Source organism: Chrysemys picta, chromosome 4, assembly GCF_011386835.1.
Source record: "Chrysemys picta bellii isolate R12L10 chromosome 4, ASM1138683v2, whole genome shotgun sequence".
NCBI lineage: Eukaryota > Metazoa > Chordata > Testudines > Emydidae > Chrysemys > Chrysemys picta.
The window spans coordinates 142224131-142251861 of record NC_088794.1 but is presented as its reverse complement, the minus strand read 5'-3'; the positions used below and the strand labels follow the sequence as shown (position 1 = coordinate 142251861).

Genomic DNA, 27731 nt, shown 5'->3' with positions numbered 1-27731 from the left:
GGCGGTGGAAGCATAAAGAAAGAAGAGAATATAAGAAAATTTTGAAAAACCGTTCGTACATGTTTCATCTGCTGTGTAACATAGAGTTAAAGTTGTAGTGATTACTTTATTTTCCAAATAAATTCACAAATTATAACCGATCAGTTGTCAAGTCCGCCAACAGCTCTTAACAAGCAAGTGTTGGCAGGCGAGCGTGTCGCGCATTGTCGGGAAGTCCAGCATGCATCGGCAGGAATATGTGCGTGTAATGACTTGTTTACAATACGATACTATAAATAGGTGACATGTATGAAATCTAATTTAGATTGTTTCTGAATTGTGTAAAAAGCAGTTAACAATAGTGCAATAAGTATTTAAAAATTTTTATTCATATTCGATACCTTCGATCTTTACGGATTACGGATCACATACAAAGCAAATTGTATTATTGTTGTTTCAATAAAACAGCAATTTACACGTGAGTATTTTTATACATTTTCGTACATATCTACCGTACGGTTCTGTGTCTCTAGTGCTTACTAATAATAAAATTGTAGCAGGCTTGTGTCGGTACAGTACTATTTGAAGTGTATAGTCAATATATTTGTCATATTTTTTATTACAATATTAACGAAAACAGGGGAATGAAATCGTAAAAAAAACTGTTAACTATAACATTTATTTATATCTATCGAATCATCTGTGTTAATTGGTAAATAAGGCATGTGTTAATAAGGAACAATTATTTAAATAAGGGCAAACTAAATTAAAACTATTAACTGATTTTTAATTGCATATTGATTATTTTTTAAATTATTTCTTGATAAATTTAGTTTGATATTTGACAATTTAATATCAAATACATATATCTATTGCTGAGCAAAGAACAAAACTCAGTTTATTAGTTTCATTAGTATTTTAGTTTGGTTGTCTTTTGCCGTATTACGCAAAAAACGCTGTATACCAGATGTCATGGGCGATATTCTAATAACACATCTTTCTTTACTATATTGTAGGATGTAGGTAGAAATATAGATACATAAAAGAACGCAAATTTGTCACTGCATCTTTCCGTTTGTTCACTTAAAGAAGGTAGATTTCCAGGGGGGCGCTGAGTAATTTTTTTTTCTGAAAAGGGGGGCGCTGAGTAATTTTTTTTCTGAAAAGGGGGCGGTAGGCCAAATAAGTTTGGGAACCTCTGGTCTATTTTAAGACAAATCAGTGAGTGAGCATAACAAGCAATAAGAAGGATGAAGAGGGAGCATTAATCTTACAATAGTAAGTATGGGCACTACTTGATGGTTCTGTGTCACGTCAGGAGATTTTCAAAGGCACCTAACTCGCATTGAAAGTCCTTTTTCTATCTTAAATTTTTAAAAATAAAATATTTATAGTCACAATCTGGCTTTGGGGGTTCAGTTGCTTTATAAGTTAGTAGCAAATTTGGAACACAAAGCAGTATTTCCTTGGTTCCCCAGAACAGAAATATATATGCTGTATTGAGTGCATTGTGCATAAAGTGCTGCAGCAAGGGAGTCTGGGAATAAACAGCTCTAATCTCCCCCTCCCCCGCTTCCACAGTAAAGAGAAGTTAGAGGATTTCAGGGTTCACGGAGATAATCAGACTAATTTAATAGAGAATTATTTAGCCAATAATTTGTCTGCCTCTCCTTGGAATGTGGTATATGTATACATGTTAATCTTTTAGTTGTAACCTAAATGTAAGATTTTAAGTAGTTAAGCAAGTTAACCATTTATTTTATTACTTTTATATATATATATATTTTAAAATTGGCAGGCTTCCCTAAAAATAAGTTGGTAAAGGAGAAAATAAATATGCTGTTGGTTGCACTTACAATGGTGCCATTGTGCAAGGCAGAGCAAGGATCATTTCCAAACGGCCTCAGGTGAAATCTAATGGGAAACAATTTCAAACTGGTCTGAATTCATTTGTAGAAAGAATGTGTCTTAGATAAACATCTGATTCAAGTTATACTACTTTGTACTACTCCTTCTGTGATTAAGTTCCAATTTTTTTATTTTAATAAATATGGTTGCATTGGCCAGTTGCAATAAGGACTATGTTATATTGTCTTTAATGTGGATTCCATAAAAATGGTTGTTTGCAGATTACGCTGATTTATGAGGCTGCTGCAGCTTTTTCCTATTACTGAAAGTGATCGTTTGCTGTAAACTGTTTCTCATATAGAGAATATTTAGCGTAACCTTTTTCTGCTGGTGATGGCCTTTTCAGACACAATTTGTAGTCTTGAAGAATGAGCAGCATTAATTTTTTTTCTTTTGAATATTTCAATCTGTGTTTTCAACATGTTTACAGGAAAGTTCCCATCTGCCGGCCTCCCTGCTCTTAGCTCAACATAAAGACAGATCTACACAGCTAGAAATGCAGCTGGAAAAACCCAGACCAGTCAAACCAGTCACATTTTCCACTGGCATCAAAATGGTAAGACTTCTTTGTTTCCTTTTTTATTTCACTGTTCCAGAAGGCACAGCTTTTCCCAGTCTGAGATATAAATGATCTTTTAAATTTGACTTGCATTGCTCTAGCACGCAGACCAATGATAAGTATAGTTCCTAATTATTGGTGTAATTTAAAGAGAGCAGTTCAAGAACTTCAGCATTCTAGTAGTTGGAATGTAAGAGATTTTGTGCATTTTGCCCTTGCAATTTTTGTGCTGTAATTGATCCATTGAAAGTTCCTTTTTTTGCCCCATAGCTTGATGTAATTGTTCTGAAAGCTAAAATTCTAGAGCCTTCAGAAAAGGACTGGTGCTTATTTTGTGCACTAGAAGATTGTGTGTGTCAGAGAGAATCTGGAAATCCATGTCGTGTCAATAAGAACACATTCTCAAACAATGAGAACAGCAGAGACAAGCATTTTTCGAACAGCAAATATGTTAGTAGTTCTGTGGTAATAAGGATCTGTCAGCTTTCCTGTTTTATAACGCCATTCTTTCTGTCACAACATAATATAAATGTTCTTTTCTTCTCCGAAATAAACATTTCTTCTGTTCTGTTTTTCACCAAAGTATATACCTACAACCTATATGTTAAGGATTTGATAAAACCAAATCGCAAGTTACTAATCTTTTTTTACCCTTTCTCCCCAATAATCCTTCTGTTTTCCAAGGTCTCCTGAAAAGACTGTAAAAATTCCTTCTAAAATCATCTTCTCGTTACAGACTTAATAATCCACAAAAGCATAACCCAGAATTGATACTCAAAAAACCCCCTAGAACAGACCAAATAAAAAAACTCCCAGCACTCAACCCTGCATCTCTGTGACATCAGTCTGTTTTGTAATGGGTGTCTGGACTATTCTCTGTGTCTGAATTACAACATCAGCCCCTTCAGAACAGCATTTGCATCTTACTCGGTCTTTACAGCACCAAGCATACAAGGGCTAGGAGTGGTTAGTATGGGCTATAAACTAGTGTATTTGATTTGTGTTGAGAGAATTAACAGAAAAAGACCATTATTTGGTTTAGCAATGGTCCAACTGGATGGCTGCACTAATTATTCCTTTTTCCTGCAAAATGTTCCTATGTATTTTTAATTCTTGGACTTAGGAACCATTGGAGTGTGTCATGAGGACGTCTTAACAATTGTTAGTTTGTATTTGGAAAGAAGCAGAATGATGTGCTTGTATCACAGGAGGATGAAAAGTACTTTTCAGGCCATTTCTAATCAGAGAGGCTGTTAGACAATATTTATTTAGGGATACATATTTTTAAATAGACAGGCCCATGTAACTTGTGCCTAAGGGGCTAAAAGAGTTTGCAGAGGTGATCTCTGGTTTGCTGATGTTAATTTTTATGAACTATTGGAATACCAGGGAAATTCCAAAATACAGGAAGAGTGTTAATGCTGTGCCAATATTCAAAAAAGGTAAGAGGGATGACCGATAACTCTAGGCTGGTTATCCTGACATCAATCTTGGCCAAAAGAATGAAAAAGATGATTGATAAAGGAATCGGTTCATAAAGAATTAAAGGAAACAAATACAATGTCAGTCAGCATGGTTTTCTGGAAAATAGATCTTGTCAAACAAATATAATTCTCATTCTTTGAGGAGATTATGCACTTAGTTCATAAAGGCAGCTGCATAAATGTAATATATTTAGACTTTTGTAAGGCATTTGACTTAATACCGGAAGACATTCGGATGAAAAAAATTAACATCATACAAATATCAATAAATCACATGTTAAATAGGCTAAGAACTAGCTAACTGACCTCAAAAAGTCATCCATAGGGAATCCTCTTTGAATAGGATGTTTCTATGGGGTTCTGCAGGGATTGGTACTAGGCCCGATGTTCAACATTCTTTTTTTATCTGTGATCTGGAAGTAAATATCAAATCACACTTAATAAAATTTGGATCACTGGTAAGTTGGGCCCATTCAAACAAAATGTGTTTTTAATACAGCCAAATGGAAAGTTTCACATTTGGGAATAAGGAATGCAAGCCATACCTACTGAATGGGGGACAGTATCCTGGAAAGCAGTGACTCTGAAAAGGCTTTAGGGATCACAGCGGACAAGCAATTAACTCAAACTCCCAATGCGATGCTGCAGTCAAAAAGGCGAATGCAATCCTTGGGTGTATAAACAGAGCAGTAGAGCATAAGAAGGGTTGAGAGGTGCATGACTTCTGTATATGGCATTGGTGAGACATATGCTGGAATACTGTGTCCAGTTCTGGCATCCACATTTTTAAAAGAACATTGAAAGATTAGAGAATGTGCAGAGAAGAGCCGCAAAAATGATTTGAGGGCTGGAGAAAATGCCTTACAGTGAGAGGCTTAAAGAACTCAATCTGTTTATCAAAAAGAAGATTTGAGAGGGGTCGTGATTACAGTAAGTACGTCATGTGGAGAAAATGCAGAGAATAGCAGAAGAAGAACCAACAGCAGGAAACTGAAGTCAGACAAATTTAAATTAGAAATCGGGCACAAATTTTTACAGTGAGGGTTATTAACCATTGGAACAAACTTCCAAGGGAAGTGGTGGATTCTCCATGCCTTTGTGCCTTCAGTTCAAGACTGGATACCCTTCTGGAAGACGTGCTTTAGGCAAACATAAGTTATTACGCCCAATACAGAAGTAAGTAGCTGAAATGTACAGGTCTGTGATATGAAGTCAGGCTAGATGATGTAATGGCTCCTTCTGACCTTCAACTCTATCAGTTGTGTATTTACTGTGAATAGACCTTGAAAGTGGGTGGTATGTACCTACTGGGTGGTATGTCTGGTGAAAAGTACAGTGAACTCACACTTTTTGGGTCCAAGGCTATGATGCACTGAACTACTCCTAGGACAGGGTTTCTCAACCTTTTTCTTTGAGTCCACCCTTCAGCTTTCTGCCCTGGGCCCCAGCAAGTCTAATGCTGGCCCTGCTCTCTGGTTTATTCTGGGAGACCCCTTGAAACTTGTTTGCGGTCCCCCAGGGGTCCCAGACCCCTGGTTGAGAACCATTGTCTTAGGAGATGCAGGGCTCCCTCAAATCCTGTGGTGCTCAGCCCCTCACAAGTTTGTGGGATTGTGCTGTATGTGGTAATTCTCATGTAGGATGTTCTATAGTCTTCAGAGGGGTAGCCGTTTTAGTCTGTATCAGCAAAAACGACGAGGAGTCCTTGTGGCACCTTTGAGACTAAGAAATTTATTTGGGCATAAGCTTTCATGGGCTATAACCCACTTCATCAGATGCATGGAGTGAAAAATACAGTAGGCAGGTATAAATATACAGCACATGAAAAGATGGGAGTTGCCTTACCAAGTGGGGGGTCAGTGCTAACGAGGCCAATTCAATCAGGGTGGATGTGGCTCATTTCCCAACAGTTGACAGGAAGGTGCGAGTATCAACAGAGGGGAAAATTACTTTTTGTAGTGACCCAGCCATGCCCTCTCTTTATTCAGGCCTAATTTGATGGTGTCAACTTTGCAAATTAATTCCAGCTCTGCCGTTTCTCGTTGAAGTCTGTTTCTGAAGTTTTTTTTGTTGAGGAATGGCCACTTTTAAGTCTGTTATTGAGTGTCCAGGGAGATTGAAGTGCTCTCCTACTGTTTTTTGAATGTTACAATTCTTGATGTCTGATTTGTGGCACTGCTATGGGTATCTGCATGGCCCCATGGTATGCCAACGTTTTTATGGCTGACTTAGAACAACGCTTCCTCAGCTTTCGTCCCCTAGCGCACCTACTCTACTTGTGCTACATTGATGACATCATCATAATCTGAACCCATGCGAAGGAGGCCCTTGAGGAATTCCACCAGGATTTCAACAATTTCCACCTCACCATCAACCTCAGCCTGGATCAGTCCACACAAGAGATCCACTTCCTGGACACTACAGTGCAAATAAGTGATGGTCACATAAACCATCTCTAAGGTGCCACAAGGACACCTCGTTGTTTTTTCTGTAGTCTGTCTGTAAGGGCAAGTGCTCAACATTGGCGTAGCACTGCTCCCATTGAAGTCAATAACTTCCATTGACTGCAATGGGTGTTTTACCATGGACTTCCATGGGAGCAGAGCTACACCAGTGCTGAGTGCTTTTGAAAATCCCACCTTAAGTACTGTTGTGATATGATGTGTAGATCTGGAACCAAAGCAGTACTGCTATTATGGGTGTAGTGCTTCAAGTGCACCAGTGGAGAGTTCTTTTTCCCCCTTTCTTTCCCCTTAGCCCCTTCACCTGCTGCTTGAACCTAGGACTGTTCTTCTCTGATGATGGCTTCTTTTATTTTACAGAGGCCAGATAGTGCGTATTGAATGCCTTGCCTGGCTGATTCTGAGATTGTGTCTATGCAGCTACATTCTTAACAATGTTGGCTGTGGTGCTCTCCTTTTTTGCTTGAAATATGAGAATTTTTCCTTGAATGGTCTAAATCAGAGGTGTTCTTGAGCCTGATTGATGACGTGGTTTTGCTCTTGAGTTCCAAGGAATATACCCATTTTAGTCTCCTGAAAGACATTCAATTAGGCTGGCTGTTTTTAGGTGTCCTATGTGTATTCTTTATACTAGATGTTGAGTTTCCATTCCTTTTGGGGGGGGGGATTTTCTTCCTTTAATAAACTAAATGAGAACATTCCTCATTACTCAGAAAAGGTAGACTTCTTCCCCTTCAGTTGGCTCCTTTTGTTAACTGCATGGAGGTTAGCTAGGAATAGGACCCCCTGGCCTCTTCCCCCACCCTGAGAGAGAGCTATTTAAGCTTGATCTATGCTGTTTCCTTACAGCTTTGTGTATCATTTTGCCTAGCTTCTTTTTTTAAAATCAGTTCTGCGGACAACAGGCTCTTCAAGCTTCCTGGTTACGAAAAAGATACCGTTCGTGAATTGATGTTTCATGTAAGTGAGTGGGATAGGGAGCTGCAGACCCTTTTTATCTTGGCATTTGCCTTCTTATTTGTGACCTACAGCTTCCTGCATAATTTGAATATTTTAAACATTATTTTCCTTAGTGGAGTATATGTCTATTAAGCCCAATCTGCAAACCAGCTTAATGCTGTTACAGAAAGTGTGGCAATCTTAATTGCACTTCCAGTAACAGTCTTGAAAATGGTGGCGCCAGCTCTGTGCTAGCAGCTAAATAGTTTTCAGTATTAGCGGAAGAGGGCAACGGCTGTCACTAATGCGCCGTTATCCTAGGAATCTCTTCAGGATCATCTTGGAATAAATCAAGCCACTGTTTGGAGACTGTCATTTCTGGTTGGGAGATTGATCTACAGGGGAGTTGATGGTCGAACATATCCTTGTAAGGATACTTATTTGTATTCAGGTGTGTGTGTGTTGCACTGGTGACAGCAATTCACAAATGCAGACAGGGCTCATTTCACTGCAATAATAGCTTCCTTTCAACGTTTCTGCCACTTACAGGATGGTGGCGGGAGCCACTTGATCCTCATGGTTTGCCTGTGCTTGACAGTACCACTACTGCTTATAATACTTAGCAGTTCCCTAGCTAATCCACTAACTAATAGTGCTGGAGAATGTATATGAAGTAGGTCAGCATTTCAGAGTGCTTGTCACTCTTTCCCTCCACCCCATTTTTATGATTGCTCCCTGACCCATCTAACTAGAGGATTGCTGCTCTCCAGGAGTGAAGTTCTTTGGAGGCAATTTCATGCAGTTAAAAAATTAAGTACCTGAAACTAGATTGTCTAAATACCTTGTCATCTCCTATGGAACTGCTCACTTCTTCAGAGCACTTCTTGGGCAGGTAGCTGGAGAACTTAGAGAATCTCTGTATAGAATATTACATCCCTTGTATGGGTGGGAGAGTATTCTTTTTCAACAGTGAAAGCACCCCTTCAGTATAGCTCTGCTGCATCGTCGCTGCATAATGAGCCCAATTCCTGGCACATCTGTGTTTTTATTTTTATAATAGTATTTGTTAATAGTAATGTAGTAGTACACTCAGACAGTTGCGATCTCAAAATGATTACAGACTAAGTATGCAAGATAAAGGGTGGGAAAGGAAACTGAGGCACAGAGGGAAATGACTTGCCCAAGGTCATACAGGAGGTCAGAGAACCTCTGGGCTTCCTGAGTCCCAGACTAGTGTCCTGTCCATTGGACCATGCCACATCTCCTATCCTCAGTCTTCTCCTTATATGACAGCGTGAGCTAAGGGTAGGAATTTCACCCTTTAACTTTTCAGTTTCCTGGCTTTTCTCTGTATAAATCATGGCAACGATGTTATCTTAACTTGGTCTGAATATTACAAGCATTTCATTCTGGGTGCCATCCTCTTGTACTGTAATTAGTTCAAAGTTGGTGTGAGTGACATGCTGTCCTGAAGCAGCAGAAGTCACAGGAAGGAATAGTCAGATCAATAATTCTCAAATTAATCCTCCTGCCTGGTGGCACAGGATGTTTAGGACACCATTGAAATGCATCACAGTAGTAAATTGAGCATAGCAAGTGCGAGGCAATAATATTCTTTTGATGTTACCCTCACAACATTATTCTAATTGGAAAGAACATTCTTGTATTACAAAAACAACAAGGAGTCTGGTGGCACCTTAAAGACTAACAGATTTATTTGGGCATAAGCTTTCGTGAGTTAAAACCTCACTTCTTGGTTTTAACTCATGAAAGCTTATGCCCAAATAAATCGGTTAGTCTTTAAGGTGCCACCAGACTCCTTGTTGTTTTTGTAGATACAGACTAACACGGCTACCCCCTGATGCTTGTATTACGTTTTGTTGGGCTGTGCTTTTAACTTTGACTTCAACTAAGGCCAAATTGACTGTACTTCGTTATTGCCTCTGCTTCAGGTTCCAGCAAATGTTCATAGGCTGCTTCTGTTTTCCAGTCTGTGTTTCTTTTACAGTTCATGGAGCCAGTATCCAAGATTGTGCTCCAAGTCCAAAAAAAAATTCCTCCAAATACTTTTTAATCGTTTGTGTTCCATCAGAGTCTCCCAGATATATGATGATATGTGAATTGGGAGGATTAAACCTAATCCCGCCACTTACAGTAGTTTGCCCCTGTCTAAGGTCCAGGTAGTTGCATGTTGTGTTTCAAGTACTTGCATCCATTTGTGTGGCATGTGATTATGTTCATAAATGGTCATTGTTACTGGTTGTCGTTGTCGTCATCTTTTTTTTTTTTAATGACGTGCTCTTAAAATCTGCCTAAACAGTAAAAGATTTTTTTTTTGTTAGGGAATCAGTCCAGTTTCCTTCCTTTGCTATTCCTTCCAGCTGGTCTATCTTCAGGCAGAAACAGTTCAGACGGATTTGATTTCTTCATGAGATGCATGCCAGGCAGAGTTAGTCTGTGTTTTTGTTTTTAATCTCCACTCTGCTCATGGTGTGTGAATTTCTTGCATGGAGATAGGTAAGGAACACTCCTTTTTATAGTATATGTTAGCCCCCACTTAGCCCTCAATCCTGGATGACCACTTTGGCCCCTATCCAGAAAAACACTTAAGTGCATGCTTAATTTTAAGCACCTGAGTAGTCCCATTGATTTCATTGTTCAAAGTTTAAATACATGCTTAAATGCTTTACTGGATCAGGGCCAAATTGCTCAGCACTTTGCAGGATCGAGTCCTTAAGGAGTTACTATTGTGAAAGCCTCTGAATGGGGCTTTTGCAAAGCTTTTAGATCACTTAATAAGGTTCCTTTTGTTAGTAGTTCATACCTTTGCAGCTATAAAAGCTCTTTCTTCTCCTTGCTTTGAATATACTCCTCCATTAATAATTACCCTCACTTTGTCTATTATTTAATCAACTAAATAAAAAACAAAACTCTCTGAAGAGGACAGGGTGTCTTGGGATGTTTGTAGAACATCCTGGGTTACTTCCCTTTCCTCTACTCTCTTTAACTCTAGCTGACTGTGGGGAAAATATATTGAGTTATGTGCAAACCTTTTCGTTCAGCACTGAAAGGTGTGTCTGGCTTGTTGTAACACATTTTTGTAGATTCCCTGTAGCAAAACCACATTGTATGGAGATTATGACTTAATTACTTTAGTCCAATATCAATTGTTATATTGTTGTCTAGATGTTAAACTGTTCCTGCGGGTTAAAAGATTATCTCATTATTCTATAACAACACTGCAGGTAATTGGTTTAAAGACTGCTTCATTTAAATTAAAAGGCTGGTATTTATAGATTAGTTAATAATACAGATTAGTTGACGCTAAGATTTCTTTACACCTCACTATCTTTATTGATACTTAAAGTGAATAGACACTGACTCAAAGTTAAGAACTGGATATCTCAGTAAATTTGGAATGGTGTCCTCTGTGAGCCCTTTGCCTGTAATCTAGTATATGAGACCTCTATTGTGTTCAAAGTGGTACTGTATATGAACCCTTTTGCCATACAAGCGTAGTATCTGTTCTTATCAGTTTAATATCTAGATTTAATTTACTTTAGTGTGCAACTGAGAACTTGTGACTGGCATTTTCAAGAGAAGAGTTCACATCTGTTCAGGCACTAATTATTACTTGGTGATAATTCCAATCCAGGTAATAGAAACTAATACTCTATGGAGTGGGGAGTGAAGAAATGGTTTGGAAATGTAGATGGCCATTTGATGAACCATCTTAAAACTCTAAGCACTTCATGCAACAGTGCCTAAGAGTTAGTGATCTTTTACATTGAAATAAGGAATGATTTTCTTTTCCAGTGGCAGATCAAATCATGAGCATTGCTACACAAGTGAATGAGTTTGGAATTTTTTGTTGTTGGCATGAGTGAAATAACACAATAGCCCTTTAATAGACAAGATATTCTATCTATTGATTCTTTTCTACCCTTTTTTATTAGAGGGATAACAGGCTAATTTGGTCCTCTATATATTAGGCACTTTAAATATTAACTTAGGCCTTGTCAAGGTTGGGAATTCAGTCCAAATGCAGCAATCAGTGGCCAGCCATCGACTAGATGCACCTATGTGAACCCCAAGTATAGACAAGGAAAATAAAGATGTGCTTCAGTGGAGTTTATGCTAGTTTTAAGCAGGGGTGAGCTTCATCAGAGCAAATATACCCCTGCAACCTGAAAGACAAGGACTCTGTGTCTGGAATGGCAGGAAAAAGGAGTAATCTCCCTCATTCCTTGGCATTGGGAGAGGAAGATGGCTGGGGGGTGGGAATGGAGCATCACCTGGGCTGGTGGGCAGGCCAGTGGGGTTCAGGTTAGCCATAAGCCCCTGTGAACTCAGTAGAGGGATATGAGCCCTGACCTTCTGACTGGAGCCCCAGCTTCCACCGCTGGGATTAGCATAGCACCAGGTTTTTGATTTGCTGTGGGCATCGTGCTAGTCACCTTTTTAGAGACTGGGAAAGAATTTTTCCCTCACTGCCTGATTGCCCAGTGTGAAGTGGGTTTTTTTTCACATTTCCCCACAGTAGCTTTGGGATCCAGTGAGATAAGTGAAGCGTTAAGGTTCAAGGTGTCATAATTTAGCAGCTGGCAAGTGTCCAGTTCCATACAGGGTCTGGTTCCCTGATAAACCAGAGTGAGAAGTGGATTTAGGGGAAGGCATCCCCTCAAGAAGCTGGGGGATGGCGTTGGAGCTCCTAGAGTCTGTCAGCAAAGAGACAACTCCATTTCCCCAGCCCCTTAAGCCTCAAGCAAGGGGATGGTGCTGGGGTCTCAGCGACAGGCTAGGTACCAGCAGTGGAGAGGGGTCGGGGCTGAGGGCAGCCTCCCGCTAGGTGTTAACTGTGACAGATATTGCAGTCACATGCAATATTTTGGGGACAATATTGTGATAAGTTTATGGATGGTTTGTTATCATTGTGGGCCAGGGATTGTATGCAGTTTTGTGGAGGAGTGGAGGAAGGGTTACCATAGCTTCTCCAGGAACTAAAAACAGTGTGTGGGGGGTGATTAAGATGAATCACTCAGGTTTGTAAACTCCTCTGGAGAGGTACCACTCCCTGGGGAGGCTTGCATATACTGGTTCAGACTGAATTTTCCAGAGAGTAACTGACAAAGAAAGGGCTTTTGGCATAAAGACTGAGTTTAAACTGGCACAGGACTTTTTTTTTTGATTCAACAAATGGATGGGACCTTCTCTCCGAGGGGAGGGGGAGGGCACTGTTGTGGAAGGGTTGGAAAAACTTTTGCCTATCCGGACCCCCTAGAACTGATGCGCGATCTTTGGTAAGCTTTTAGAATGGATACAGGACATTTTTATTGTTTTCACTTGTTTTCTCTGTAATACTTTTACCCTGATAGTAAACGCACCCTAAGAATAAAAGTATTTTACTTTGTGAAGGCTGGTTGCTAATTGGTACACATTGTTGCAACCCCTGGAGAAAGGTTAATCACAGGTGCTGGATCCCAATCAGACCTGCTGGGGCTAGCAGGGTGAGGTGCAAAGGGACTGCAAGCCTAAACCCGGTCTGGAAGGGGAGACGCAGGTCTCCGCCCGAAAGAGCTGTCAGCTGGGATCCTGAAACCTTAAGTGAGTGCCCTGGAGGAAGGGCGTGGGGTGTGTGTGTGTGTGTGTGTGTGTGTGTGTGTGTGTCAAAGTTAACCTGTGAGAGTAAGGATTAAGGAAGTTAAGATAACCTGCACTGTATGAATTATTGCTGGATAGTTTCCAGATGAGTTAATAGTGTTGCAGCCTAATTAAGCCCCATTCCTTGCATCTTGTCTTTCTTCCTGGATGACTGGGATAATTACAGCTGTCCTCCTCTATGCTATTATTATTATATTTACTAGTTAATCCTAGCTCTTATATAGTGCTTTTTATCAGTAAATATCAAAGTGCTTTTTAAACAATGTAAGCATCTTTATACCATTTTATCCATGGGTAAACTGAGGCACAGAGCCGAAGTGACTTGTCCCAGGTCACCCAATAGCAGAGCCAGGAATAGATCCCACCTCTCTTGAGCCCTAGTCCACTGCTCTCTCCATCAAGCCACACTGTGCCAGGATTTTCCATGCCTGCAACTATTTCAGTGTCTGGTCATCAACTACTGAAATGGGGACAAAGCCTTAATGTTCCATTTGTGTTTCTGTTGAGATGTGGTCCTTTTTTTTTGTAGAGTGTTCAGCTCTTGAAGGAATCTTTTGTTTACCTTCTAGCGGGATATAACTTTGTCTGTGGGAATGGGGCAGAGAATACGCAAATTCTGACTAGTGTCCAGTGAACATTATTTAATTTTGGTGTTTCTTGAGCTAAGCCATTTTGAAATGTGTGACATCAATAGCTAAATAAATTCCCACTTCCTGAACATTAGCATAGTGTTTACAGGTACCTCTTTGAAACAAATGAGGCTTCTGCAAATATAAAATGTTTGAATTTAGATTTATTGTTGCTGTTTGGAACAGAAGGTGACACCTGAATATCATAACTTTCCTCTCTTCCGTTGTCTAGTATTAGGGTTTTCAGAGTTCAATATAGTGTGAGGGTGTTTGTTTTGGAGTTGGTAAATTCATTTATATGGGCCAGTGTGATGGGTTGTGTACCCCATGCAGGAAATGAAAGGATAATGTGGGCTTGAGAGCTCAATCAACCTGACCTGATTGCATCTGAAAGGTGAGCCAGGCACAACTAGAGATGGAGCTCAGCTGGAGAAGGAGCTGGGTGGTTAGTATAAAGAAAGGAAGTTTGGAGCAGAAGGGGGCTGCAGGGAGGAGAGGAAGAAACTCTCTGGTCATGCTTTGGGACTAGAGAGTGGACAGACTGGCAAGCTCAAGGTGGAAGCCTAGAGGGATAATTGGCCCTAGCATCATCTCCTAACCAGACAAGTCTCACAGAGTACCAGGAGAGAGATGAAGGAGTCACTGGAAGTGGGGTAGGCTCCAGTGGTAAGCCCTGATAAAAGGGGAGGATCTGGATTTTTAGGGAGGGGGCCCTGGGAGGTATTTAGTGGAGGAACAACCAGGGGAACTTGAGGCATGAAAGGCCAAGCCTGTGGAGGATGGAAGATGGTTTAAGTTTGTGCTTTTAGCGAGGTTCTGAGTAGAAGCAGGGGTGGGTCAGAATAGAGAGACCTTGCCTGCTCACTTACAGTGACCTTGGGCTGGAACCAAGTTATTGGGGTGGGGGGTGGGGGAAAGCCCTCAGTTCCCCTACTAGCCACCAGGGAAGGTGGTGTGTGAAGTCCCCAGATTTAAGGGGATAAGGATGCCTTGAACAAAGAATGTGCAAGGCCCAAAGGGCCCAAATTCGGGGACGAAGACCTGTTGTAAGTACTTTGTTTTATTGGACTTCTGAGGTAACAAAATGGTGATCTGGCCAGATGGCCAAGTTATGAGAAGAGGGGGACTGCTGTGGGGCCAAAATGACTGCCAGCAGGCGGCACTGGAGAGGAGAGAGTTTGCTATGCCACACCCAGCCATGAGGAGGTGCTCCGGCAATGAGTGCACTCTTTGACCGACAGATTTTCAGTTATTGGGCACTCACAACCCCCTTTTGAAATCAGTGGGATCTTAGGTGCTCAGCACCTTCCAAAATCAGGCTAATAGGCCTCAATCTGACTAGGAGCTACTGTAGCCATTTCTAGAGTCTAAAAGTGCAGTCATTATGTTAGTCTTACTATGAACTAGTGGCAGATGGAGGAATCTAGTGACTGTTCTGAAGGGCAGTTAATCCTGCACATGGAAAAAACACAGCAGAGATGGAAGACCCAATTGCTGCTGTAGGAAAGTAGACAGAACATGAAGTGATACTGATTTGTGCACTGTGCCAAAGCCAGTAAAAGTGGCTGTCTTCAGAATGGTTCCTATGGAGCTGTTTTTTAAAGTCGTTGAGCACTTGCAGGTCCCATTGGCTCTGGTTGGAATTCTGGGAGCTCAGCATTGCTACAATTGAGCCTTCTATTTGTGCTGTCTAGTATAAGGAAAAACATGCTGAGAAAAATGTTGTTACATTATTAGAAACTGCAGAATTGGATGTCCTTATTAACAGCAACATACACTGCAGTGATCTGGGAAGCAGGACACCAACTTCGAGAAGCCAGAGAGAAAAGGGAAATTCTGAGCTTCGCAACTCAACCCTCATTAAAGAAACAATACATTGGTACAGAATCCATATGTTTTATTCTATCTGCAAAAACTAAATGGTGGGTTACAAGGTGGTACTTCAGGGTTGGATTCTAAGTATTTTACCATTTGTCTGAAGAATCCCATGACTTAAATGTTATGTATATCCTATAACATTTTGAAATATGTATCCAGTATGAAGCAACATGCCTGTAGGTTTTGAATATTATGACGGAGGACACTTAGCAACAATAGACAAAGTTTGGGGGAGGAGAGGGGGAGTGGCTTTAAAAAAAAAAAAAAAAAAGGTTTTGTGAAGGTTCAGGCAGATACATGCATAGCTGCATTTAAATGTTTTGAACTATCTGTTTTTTGAAATGTAAGCCAGATGCACTGTATTTAAAAGCACTCAGTCATCAGATCATATTCCGTGTGTACCAACCTACAGACCGTCTACGATAATTAATTAGTTCTGTGATTATTATATAGCTGCTGATATATCAAAGTGTTGAAACATTAGACGTTTTATGTTGACTTAATGAAGTTTTTTTCCCCCCAAAGATTAGGTGAAAAAGTATATAAACCACTGCAAATGATGGTATTTATTACCTTATGGTATTTCGCAGTTAACCTAAGAGTGGTTCTAATCTGAAAAGTAATTATAAAAAATGGCATCATGAGATTCTGCATTTAAATGTTTTGAACTATCTGAACCACACTGTCAGAGTGGTTAAGCACTGGAATAAATTGCCTAGGGAGGTTGTGGAATCTCCATCATCGGGGATTTTTAAGAGCAGGTTGGACAAACACCTGTCAGGGATGGTCTAGATAATACTTCGTCCTGCCATGAGTGCAGGGGATTGGACTAGAGACCTCTCGAGGTCCCCCCACTTCTGATTTTCACCAGCTCACTTTGTTTCCATGTCAAAAGTGGTGTTTTACGAATATAAAGATGTCCCCTCCCCCCAGCCGTGCAAACTTAGCCTGGACTCAGAAAGTTGAGCTGTTCAGCTTATCCCTCACTAATACTGTAATATGATAAGGATCTGGTAGTCCAAATTAAGCCTTCTTGTTACACCTATGCAAGCCTGCTAAAAACACAGGGCCTGATTCTCCTTTACAATTGTGCACGTTTATAGTGCTCTGGCAGTGTAAATTATATTTACGCCCACTTTAAGGTCCCTTAACGCTGCCAAAGTGGTGTTTGTTTATATACATATATTAGTATGTATATGGGCCAATGAGTTGGCACATCGGTAATGACTGGAACTTAGTAAACAAAACTCTTAACACACTCATTTAGTTACAGTTAGCTCTGTGGGAGTGAAAAACAATAAAATATATATTTGTTTCACCAAAGTCAGTGGATCTACCTGTGAAGGGACACAAGGAGTAGATCTGCTGAGAAAGAAGATGCCATGTGTACTGTCACTTTTCAGAAGAGAGCCGTACTCTTGAATTTATTGTATTTAGCTGACAAAGCAATGTATGCCATGCTTGCCTTGGCCGCTGGAGTTAAGTTGTATAGGCCAGTGGTTCCCAAACTTGTTCTGCCGCTTGTGCAGGGAAAGCCCCTGGCGGGCCGGGCTGGTTTGTGTACCTGCCGCGTCTGCAGGTTCGGCGGTTCGCCTCTCCGGACCAATGGGATCCGCTAGAAGCGGCGGCCAGTACGTCCCTCGGGCCGTGCCGCTTCCAGCAGCTCCCATTGGCCCAGAGCAGTGAACCGCGGCCACTGGTATAGGCCATTGATGCTAATGGCACTACTCGGGTGAGTAAAGTGAGCAGGATTTGGCCCTGTGTTTTAGATTATTGAGCAGAAATGTTGGATTAGCCATAGTTGCAGCCACCCCACTGGTTTCCCAGGAAAGAGCAGCTCACTGTAGAGAGAGACAAAATTTTCAGAAGAGGCAAATATTTTCTGGGAGAAAAATCTATCAAAAATAGATTGCAGGATATTCTGAAAATGCCATCCATTAATTCTAAAGTATCATTCATCACAAGGTGACTGTAGTTCATAGATTTTTTTTTTTGTAAGTTCCTAGCTTTTAAAGCTAGAAGGGACTGTGTAGTCTGATCACCTCCATAACACAGGCACAACAGTATTCCCAACCTGTGGGAGGGCTTGACTGGGATTTGAACACAGGAGCGCTTGCAAGTTGAGTTGATTTACAGAATTGCCTTGTTGTAACTTTTGGATCTAATGAATTTTATAAAGCTACCACTACAATGAACTAAAGATATTCCTAGTTCTTTTTACTGATGCAGAGTAATCTACATGAACTATGTTTTCAATCGCTTTGGAAAATGTTTTAAGCATTTTAAGTCCCAATTGTACAAGTGGATTGGCATGGGTGGACCTGTGTGAAGGCTCATTAACCTTGTGCCTACATGGCACCCCATTAAAGTGATCTTGCACTGTCTGATTGCAGGATAGTTGTCTTGGATTCCATTTAGGGGGGAAGAAAAAAAAAAGAGCCTGAAAAGTGTAAAATGGTAGATCTCATAAAATGGTGTGTGGATGCCTGGCAGCAGGGGATACCAAGTAGCTTTGCCACCTGGGCCCCTGATAATCCCCTAGGAATGGTCTCTGCTGGACAGGCAGCGTAATCTGGGGAAAGGGCACTAGACTGGGAGGCAGGAGACCTGGGATCTATTCTTAACTCTGCTGACTTGCTTTGTGATCATATTCAACTCACTTCATCTCTGTGCCTGAGCCTCCTCAACTGTAAGGTTAGGGTGTCGATAAAGGTTGGGATGTCGATACTTGCCGCCTTCTGCAAAACACTTTTCAACATCAGTGGGGCTGTGAGCATTACTCTTAATTATTTTAGCCAATAGACACGGGACTGTACAATTACTTTAATTTCATGCAAAAGATCTATAAACCAGTCTTGCAAAATTGCTAAGAACACTTCCTGGCCAAGGCATAAAACCTACTAAAAATCACACCATATTCGTATTATTTTACTTAACAGGGGCAACCTAAACCAATGCAGGACAGGTTCAAACGGATGTAATGGTGTCCATAAAAAAAAAGTTACACCCAATTTAGTTAAAGTGGTGCAACTTTGTATGTAGACCATGGGGCAGATCCTCATTGCTCCGTTGACTTCAAGCTCGATATTAATTTACATAGCTAAGGATCTGTCCCCAGGCCTTATGTCTAAAGAGGCCGCTGGTTTTAAACAAAATAAGTGTCCTGTCCATGCAGAATTGCACTGGTTTAACTAAATTGGTTTGAAATTGCATGTTAGATTAAACTGGTGCAACTGTCTCATGTGGACAAACCCTTAGTGTCTGGAAGGGGACCAAGGAACCCCCAGACAGAGTAGTTGTATAGAAGTGCATGGCAGGCTGGAGGCTTGTCTACACAGTTTTTGTGTCATATAACAATATCAGTTTAGAAACTATTATTATTAAAGTAATACAACCCCTTAGTGTGGTCATTTTTAGTTCAACCAGTATAGTTACAGTAGTGACTAGCCCTTAAGAAAACATAATTTAAATCAGTCTGAGATAAGAAACTGGATCATCTCATTATTAAGTCTCCTAACCATGAAAATGTCATTGATTTTGCTCCGTTCCTTGAGTAGGTGTTACTGTGAGCAATAGGGAGAGATCTGACTGAAAGAAAGAAGGTGGCTGGTAGAAAAATCCAAAAAAACAGCTGGCAGGGAAATAAAGAATAATAAAAATTTTCTCAGTCATTGTTTGCTTTGGAAAGATCATGCTTTAAGCACATGGAAATACTTTACACGTTGAGGAGTGCTGACTTCCTACATGCCTTATGAAGGAACAGCAAATCATTCATATAATGTAAACAGATTATAGATTATTCCAATATAACTTTTTCCGTGCTGCTGTCTTTTTAATAAATCTATACTTTACTTTAGATACCGTATTTTGGCCACAAAGTACATAAATCATGACCATTAAAATTAATAAACTGTTCTTAATCTACATGAGCATGCAAAATATAAATGAGCTACTTTTATTGGTGCAGAATGTTGCTAAACATTGCTGCTTGCGGTACTACACTGTATTCCTAAAGGGTAAGCATACCAAAAAGAAAGGCAAGTTACTTAGTAAATATATCTTTCCATAAGTGGGAAGATGGTCCTGTTTGTCCCACTCTCAAGTGATTTGTAAATATCCAACCTCGGATATCCTGGTGATAGATATAAAAAGCTAGACAGTCAGAACCTCCCATGTTGCATCCGACGAAGTGGGTATTCACCCACGAAAGCTCATGCTCCAATACGTCTGTTAGCCTATAAGGTGCCACAGGACTCTTCGCTGCTTTTACAGATCCAGACTAACACGGCTACCCCTCTGATACTTGACTCCATATTCACAGTTAGTTTTGAGCAATAGAAGAATACTTTAACAACTTGATGGAAAGCTTTGATGCTGAAACTGAGGAGCAGACTAAGGAGCTTGGAACTGATTATTACAGTGGGAGTTTTTTCAGAGTAAAGGGAAATCACACAAACTGGATACAAGTGGAATCGTATGAACTGGAGTCTCACAAACTGGAAGAAATAATCTCAAAAGTAGTAATAGTGATGTCTTAATTGTTCCACAAACAGTAAAACTTTCTTCCTCTGATACCAGCCTGATATCTTCAGGGCTGTCTTTATGCTGATCAGGATAAATGTGGAATGTGATCATAGGCTGATAAAAGAACTCTTCAAGATAAGCAGCAAGAGGAAAAGACAAAAGCTCATTTAAGGAAAGAGGCTTTTGACTTCCCATAGAAACAGAAACAGTGGAATAGATTCAAAGCCTTTAAGGCAGGCTCAAATGCAAAAGAATTAATGAGGTTTGACTTTGAGTGTCAGTATGTCATCATAGTCCCTTTTTACTTAATGTTGTCCACACAGACATAGCCTGCTGCATCTTGTCTCCAAGTTTCTTGGTCTGATGATGCTGACTGAAGTAATTTGCCTGACATTTCTATTTCCTCCTCTTCTTGCTTACTTGAGAGAGGTCTGGCCACCTTGACTGATTTGGCTGGGAAGGGAGAATTGGCAAAGAGGTATGCAATTGCCTTTAAGTCAGCCTTTCAGCTGGACTGCATCCAATTTTGAGGGAGCTGCCTGGTAGGCCAACAGACCTAGAGAAAGCCATCCTTTCAGCACAATAACAAGATCAAGGGCATTTGTCTGTCTGTGTATAAATCTTCATTCCAGTTCACTGAAGTTTTGATTTGGCCAAGTGGTAGAGTGTACTCCTTTTATGATCTGGCCCTTGAGACATTTGCTGTTGGTAGCCACAAGCTGCTACTTTGCTCTTTGTACGTCATTTGCACCTTGTCCATAAAATGCTGCATCACTTGACAGTTGTTTCAAGCTTTGTATTGTACAGCGGTAAGTTTGGTGGCATTCTAAGCTCCTTTTTCAACTTCTGAGAGTTCCTTCTGCTGGCTGTTTCTCCATTTCTTTTTAATATCCTTGTTCATAAGGTCTCCTAAAGATTTTGTTTTTTCAACAGACGGGTGAGATTTTTACCCAAGTGGCTTTCTGTTTCCACAAAGTATCATTTCACACTGGTGTGCCTGCGTTCCTTCATTTGAACATTCTGAGGGGTTTGTAAATGTGAAAGACTTCAGTTGAGGTTCAAGCTTAAACTTAATATTTCCCTTCAAATTTCCCTAATCCTTGGAAAACATAGGGAAATTGCTATCTTGCATTAGTCTCAGCGATGATTTTCATGGGTTCTAGTCTTGTGACCAGGCTCAATATACTGATAGTCAGGTGACCAAGCAGTGGTTTTGGAACTGCTTTAAATGTCTTTCCCTCCCTCTCCTCCCATGCATACATCAGGTTTATCCTGGTTAGGATATATCTTAATAGAGCTAGGAATGCTTTTTCTTATTCTGGACCCTAGTGGACTTGAACCTCTTCCACTGTTGTAAAGGATATACAAGTTGCAGTACAGCACTTTGATGTGTCTGACGAAGTGGGTATTCACTCACGAAAGCTTGTGCTCCAAGACGTCTGTTAGTCTATAAGGTGCCACAGGACTCTTTGTCGCTTTTTACAAATCCAGACTAACACAGCTACCCCTCTGACACTTTGATGTTTGTTACAGGTAACATCTTTTGGTAGATATTTCGGTTTATGAGAAGGGAATTTGTAGCACCTTGTTCAGGGACCTCTGATTTGTTAATCTTTTTTCCTCTTTTAATCCTAAATTTGGGCCTAAATTAGTGTGTATATATATATATATAGATTTAAAAAAAAACAGAAAATAGGTAGCTGTATATCTAAGAGTTTCAAAGGAGTTAGACTCCTTTGATCACGTTTTAAATAACATGATTGGGACTAAAAAATAAAAATAAAAATTCATTTCAAAAGGGAAGCGGGTGTCTACGTATTCAGTAGTCAATAGTCCCCCAGCTGTATTCATTATGTGCTTTAAAACATCACAGTGGAAGTTATTGTTGATCAAAGAGACAATGTTCTGTACCAAAGAAACCTAAATAATAGTGATCCTGGAGATGTTTGTTCAGGTGCCGAGGGCAGGAGAAGGGAATATTGTTTTAGGCAATCTGCATTGGACGTCAAAAGGTGAATTCCCTATATGTGCCCAGCCTGGATTCAAAAAGTCAGTCAAGGTGTAGTTAGAAAGGAATATTGACAGCCTTGGCTGCTCATGAAAGAGAAGTTCCCCTTATTAAGGGTAAAAATTCTTCATCTTTGAAAGTTTAGTGGCTTATCTATATTTCGATCATCTCTCTTAAGAAAATAAATGTAGGTAGGGACTATACCTAAGCATGCAGTGAAGTTTAAACTTTTTTTAAATTTCCCTCTATGTTAGAGAGAAAAGCAAGACTAAGTGAGCCAAAGCAGGTGAGTGTTATGTTATGGACAGGAGATGGAAGTTCAGAGGTCACATATGGAAAATTTGTCTGTATTTGAAGAACAGAAAGCTGAACTCTACAGCACATGCAGTAATTGGTAAGAAGTAAAGCAATGGACCATCAACTTGTTGGAAGTGTTGCTATGAGAATACTAATCCAGATATTGTTCTCAGATAGTGAAGTAGACCCTGAAGGTGATGGAAGAAGGTAGAAAGTCATTGTGTGTGGCTTTTTGTTAACTTTAAGAATGACTTATACATTGCTGTCAAACTAGGGGGATGTATCTAGTAGGGTCCCTTGAATCAATCCTGGGTCTGTACTATTTAATATTTAATTATATAAGATTATTTTGTTCTATTGGATAATAGAGTAGACAATGTGCTTATAAAATTGGTGGCTTTCACCAAGCTAGGAGGGGATGAAAGCACTTTGGAGTACAGATTAGAATTCAAAATGATCTTGAAAGATTGGAGAAGTGATCTGAAATCAAGATGAAATTCAATAAAGACAAGTGCACAGTACTGCATTTAGGAAGGAAAAATCAAATGCACAGCTACAAAATGGGGAATACTGAAGAAAAGGATCGGGGCATTATACTGGATCATCAACTGAATGAATCAACAATATGATGCAGTTGCAAAACAGGCTATCGTTCTGGCGTGTATGAACAGGAATGTTTGTAAGACGTGAGCAGTTACTGTCCTTCTCTATTTGGCACTGGTAAGGCCTCAGCTGGAGTACGATGTCCAGTTTTGGGCAACACACTTCCAGAAGGACATGGACAAATTGGAGAGAGTCCGGGAGAGAGCTATGGTTAAAAAATGGTAAAAGGTTTAGAAAACCTGACTGATGAGGGAAGGTTACAAAAATTGGGCATGTTTCTTTTTGAGAAAAGAAGACTGAGGGGGAACCTGATAAATCTTTAAATACATTAAGGGCTGTTACGAAGAGGAAGGTGTTCAATTGTTTGCCATGTCTACTAAAGGTAGGACAAGAAGTAATGAGCTTAATCCTCAACAAAGGGAGATTTATCTTGCATATTAGGAAAAACTTTCTATCTATAAGGAGAAGTAAATACTGAAATAAGTTACCAGGGAAGTTGTGGAATCCCCCTCATTGGAGACTTTTAAGAACAGTAGACACATATTTGATGGGGATGGGCCTAGGTTTATTTGGTCCTGCCTCGGCACCTGGGGCTGGACTTGATGACCTCCTGAGGTCCCTTCCAGCCCTACACTTCTTTGATTCTATGATTTTAATGTGGTGGGTGTAGGAGTGTTGAAAATGCTGGGAGAGGATGGTGGAGACAGGCCTAGCCCTCCTGTCTTTATTTTGTGTGTGTGAGTGTAAACAAACCCTTTATGGTCTGTGCATAATATGTATAGTCTATTATGTGGAGTCATATTTATGTAACACCCTTGGAATAGCTATGGCTTACTGCAGAATAAGTATTTAACAGCACAATCAGTGTATGCTTCTGTACCTGCTGGATTGTGTAGGCATTTTCTAAATAAAATGTTTTTGATTTGGTATTTTCAGGTAGGCTGAGGCCCATCCTCCCTATTTGAGCCCTTGGAGAGGGGACACTAATAAATACCCTGCCCTTCTCTCTAGTATCCCTGCCCCAAAGTATAGGAGGGGAATCGTGCAAACATGATTCCTTCCATGACTGCCAGAGTCAATTCTCAAGTCCACGTGACCAGTATTATTGAGATCTGCTGACAGAGCTAAATGGATCGATGTGGACATATGACCCTTTCCATCATTAAGCGATTGTTGGCCACAGATAGCAATGCAGTGTCTGTGTGTGTGTACACGTGTAGGCGTGCCCGTGTTTTCAGTATAAACATATGCCAGCATACACGCTAAGCTTCTGTATGATTTGCAGCTCAGGATGCTCTGTTTTAGTTCCTTTGTTTTCAGCAAGGCAAGGCTTGATGATGGATCAGCTTGCAAATCCTAACGCATTTTTTACTTTTCCATTAGAGTAGAAATTCCTGTACTTAAGGACCTGATTCTGATCCCATTAGGAATCCCTGGCAGAACTCTCACTGCTTTCATTGGGGGAATCTGGAGGAAGCTCGGTGTGGGAATTCTTGGCGTGATTTTTGTGACCCTTCATACCTCATTTTATAGGTTAAGGGGAAACAGGGCTTTAACCCCCACCATTGGCCCACCAAAAAGGTCATGACACATACCCCTATGTATCTGTCCCTCTTACGTTATTCCTGGCCACCTCCCTGGCAGGGTTGTTCCTTCAGAGACAAGATACCAGGGACTCTTTTGGTTGCTTCTTCACCCAGATGCCGAAGGGAGATGCTATTTTAAAGATCATTGTTTTTTGGTGGTGGTGATTGGGGGGGCTGGGGTCTCCATAGGACCAAAGTCTTGTCTTGTCCACTCCTCCCCCTGACCTGTCCAGTCTTCACCCGTTCCCTAGCATGGACCCCACTTGCCTCTTTGGGGGTCTGCAGGAGAGCGGAGAGTGCTCTGTAAGCACTGAGCCCCATCAACTGCACCTTACACGCTTGCTGTCTGGTCTCCTATTTGGAGGAGTCTTGGAGCTCGTAGACTCTCCCTATCCCCAGGGAAATCTATCTCAATTCAAGAGGTTTTAAAATCTGTTCTGCATGGTAAAAATATGTAATGGCCTGATGTAAATACCAGTTCAGCTACGTTGGTTTTTAACCCAATTTAAGTCAAACTAGAGTAACTTATGCCTTACAAGCCCTGCATGGTGAATCTCTGATATTATTGGACTGTTGTTTATCATCTTATTCAGAGGTTTTGGGAATGTGTTTTTAAATAGGCCTACATGGAACAATTTTGTCATATCCATTGTTTTGGCCATTCCAAAGAACTGCGGCCCTGTCCTTTTTCATATGTATTTGTTTAGAAGGACATGAGACCATGACATTGGCAGCTTTATAAAAATTGTGTTGCCTTTTATGGGAAGAGCCTTCACTCAAAGCTCAAAATGGGCTGGGCTGGTATACTGGTATCTATGGCAGTATGCCACACCAGCCACCTGTCGACAACCTGCAGAGCACCTCTGTTCTATGCCATAGCCTGGGAGGCTTGGAAGTCCTAGAAAGGGCTCTGCTCTGGGCAGCAGGAGACTGGAGGGAACCTAAAGAAGGAAAACCTGGGCTGCAGTGGGCTATCACAGCATATGGGCTTCAGTGGACATTCCACACCCACCAGAGGATTCCCACAGGGGACCTGGGAGTTCATATGAAAAATAGCAAGATGGGCCTGGGAGGCATGGAAAGAGAGGGATGGGGGAAGAAGGTGAGGAAATAGAAGAAAAGGAAAAAACGAATATGGGAAAAACGGAATGGAGCGGGGGAAATGGGGGGAAAGCAATAAAAGATGCATAACCTTAATGTCAGTGCCTTTTTTATATATGTGTTTTGCTAAGTCTTACCCATTAGGTACTCTACTGTATTGCACTTTGGTGGCAGAAGAGGGGGAGCTGGAATGGCAGGGAAGGGCCTGTTGGCACTCTGGAGGAAGGGAGAATATTTGTGCCAGACATGGCCTGTGTTTGTGTGAGAAGCATACCAGTTCTTTATTTTTCCAGTCTGAGCATTGCCCTCATGTATTTTCAATTGCCTGTGACAGCTGATGTTGAGAGAGAGGGGGGGGGGGGGGACTTTTCACAGGAATTCAGTTTAGATAAGGGAATATTCACCTGAATCAACATATTTCAGTTTTGTTAATGCTGACTGATTCTCTGATAAGCTAGTTTGAACCTGATTCTCAGACCAGAATACTACTGTGTCTGCATTAGTTCTTCTTTTATTTACCCCCATAAGAAAAGTTTTGGTGATAGATCAATTAGCAAATCCTAAAGAATGAGTGTGAATAGTGTAAAGAGAATGAGGAGTACTTGTGGCACCTTAGAGACTACCATTAATTTGGGCATAAGTTTTTGTAGGCTAAAACCCACTTCATCGGTAGAAGTAGAAAATACAGTAGAAAGACACGCACACACAAAACATGGAAAAGATGGGTGTTGCCATACCAACTCTAACGAGACTAATCAATTAAGGTGGGCTATTATCAGCAGGAGGAAAAAAAAACTTTTCTAGTAATAATCAGGATGGCCCATTTCAAACAGTTGACAAGAAGGTGTGAGTAACAGTAGGGGGAAAATTAGCATGGGGAAATAGTTTTTACTTTGTGTAATGACCCATCCGCTCCGTCTTTACTCCGCATATATCACGTTGGTAGATGTGCAGGTGAATGAGCCTCTGATGGTGTGGCTGATGTGATTAGGTCCTATGATGGTGTCCCTTGAATAGACATGGACAGAGTTGGCAACGGGCTTAAAACTTCAAAAACAGACTCTAACGAGAAACTGATCATAGAATAGAATATCAAGGTTGGAAGGGACCTCAGGAAGTCGTCTAGTCCAACCCCATGCTCAAAGCAGGATCAACACCAACTAAATCATCCCAGCCAGGACTTTGTCAAGCCTGACCTTAAAAACCTCTAAGGAAGGAGATTCCACCACCTCCTTAGGTAACCCATTCCAGGGCTTCACCACCCTCCTAGTGAAAAAGGTTTTCCTAATATCCAACCTAAACCTCCCCCACTGCACCTTGAGACCATTGCTCCTTGTTCTGTCATCTGCTACCACTGAGAACAGCCAAGCTCCATCCTCTTTGGAAGCCCCCTTCAGGTAGCTGAAGGCTGGTATAAAATCCCCCCTCATTGTTCTCTTCTGCAGACTAAACAATCCCGGTTCCCTCAGTCTCTACTCATAAGTAATGTGCTCCAGCCCCCTAATCATTTTCGTTGCCCTCCGCTGGATTCTTTCCAATTTTTCCACATCCCTGTTGTAGTGCGGGGCCCAAAACTGGACACACTACTCCAGATGAGGCCTCACCAATGTCAAATAGAGGGGAATGATCATGTCCCTTGATCTGCTGGCAATGCCTCTACTTATATAGCCCAAAATGCTGTTAGCCTTCTTGGCAACAAGGGCACACTGTCGACTCCTATCCATCTTCTCATCCACTGTAACCCGTAGGTCCTTTTCTGCAGAACTACTGCCTAGCCACTCGGTCCCTAGTCTGTAGCAGCGCATGGGATTCTTCCTTCCTAAGTGCAGGAATTGCACTTGTTGATAAGGGCCCTGCACCTTGTTTTTTCTTGGTATTGTACAGATCTTTCATACTGCTTGGGCTACTAAGTCTTTCACCTCTGGTTAGTATGACTTAGTGCCAACCGAAAAGCATATGAGAGAGAGCTTCATAATAGCGAAGAGAGAGAGATGGGAGCTCTCAAAAACGATAACGCATACTGCTATGGTGATAGCATGTCATTAACTCCTCAGCATTGGTGCGGGGCAGGAAGAGATCGTATGTAGGAGTGTTTCTGGCCTATGATTTTATG

At 41.0% G+C, this 27731-nt stretch overlaps 1 protein-coding gene across 2 annotated transcripts in view; it reads left to right on the top strand.

Moving 5' to 3' along the window:
* Window positions 1-27731, top strand: part of MNAT1 (MNAT1 component of CDK activating kinase) — a 191461-nt gene that overhangs the window by 75288 nt on the left and 88442 nt on the right. For both annotated transcript variants that reach the window (XM_065593796.1, XM_065593797.1), the window contains one exon: window positions 2318-2443. In XM_065593796.1, coding sequence (XP_065449868.1) covers window positions 2318-2443 — 126 coding nt within the window. The remainder of the gene's footprint in view (window positions 1-2317; window positions 2444-27731) is intronic.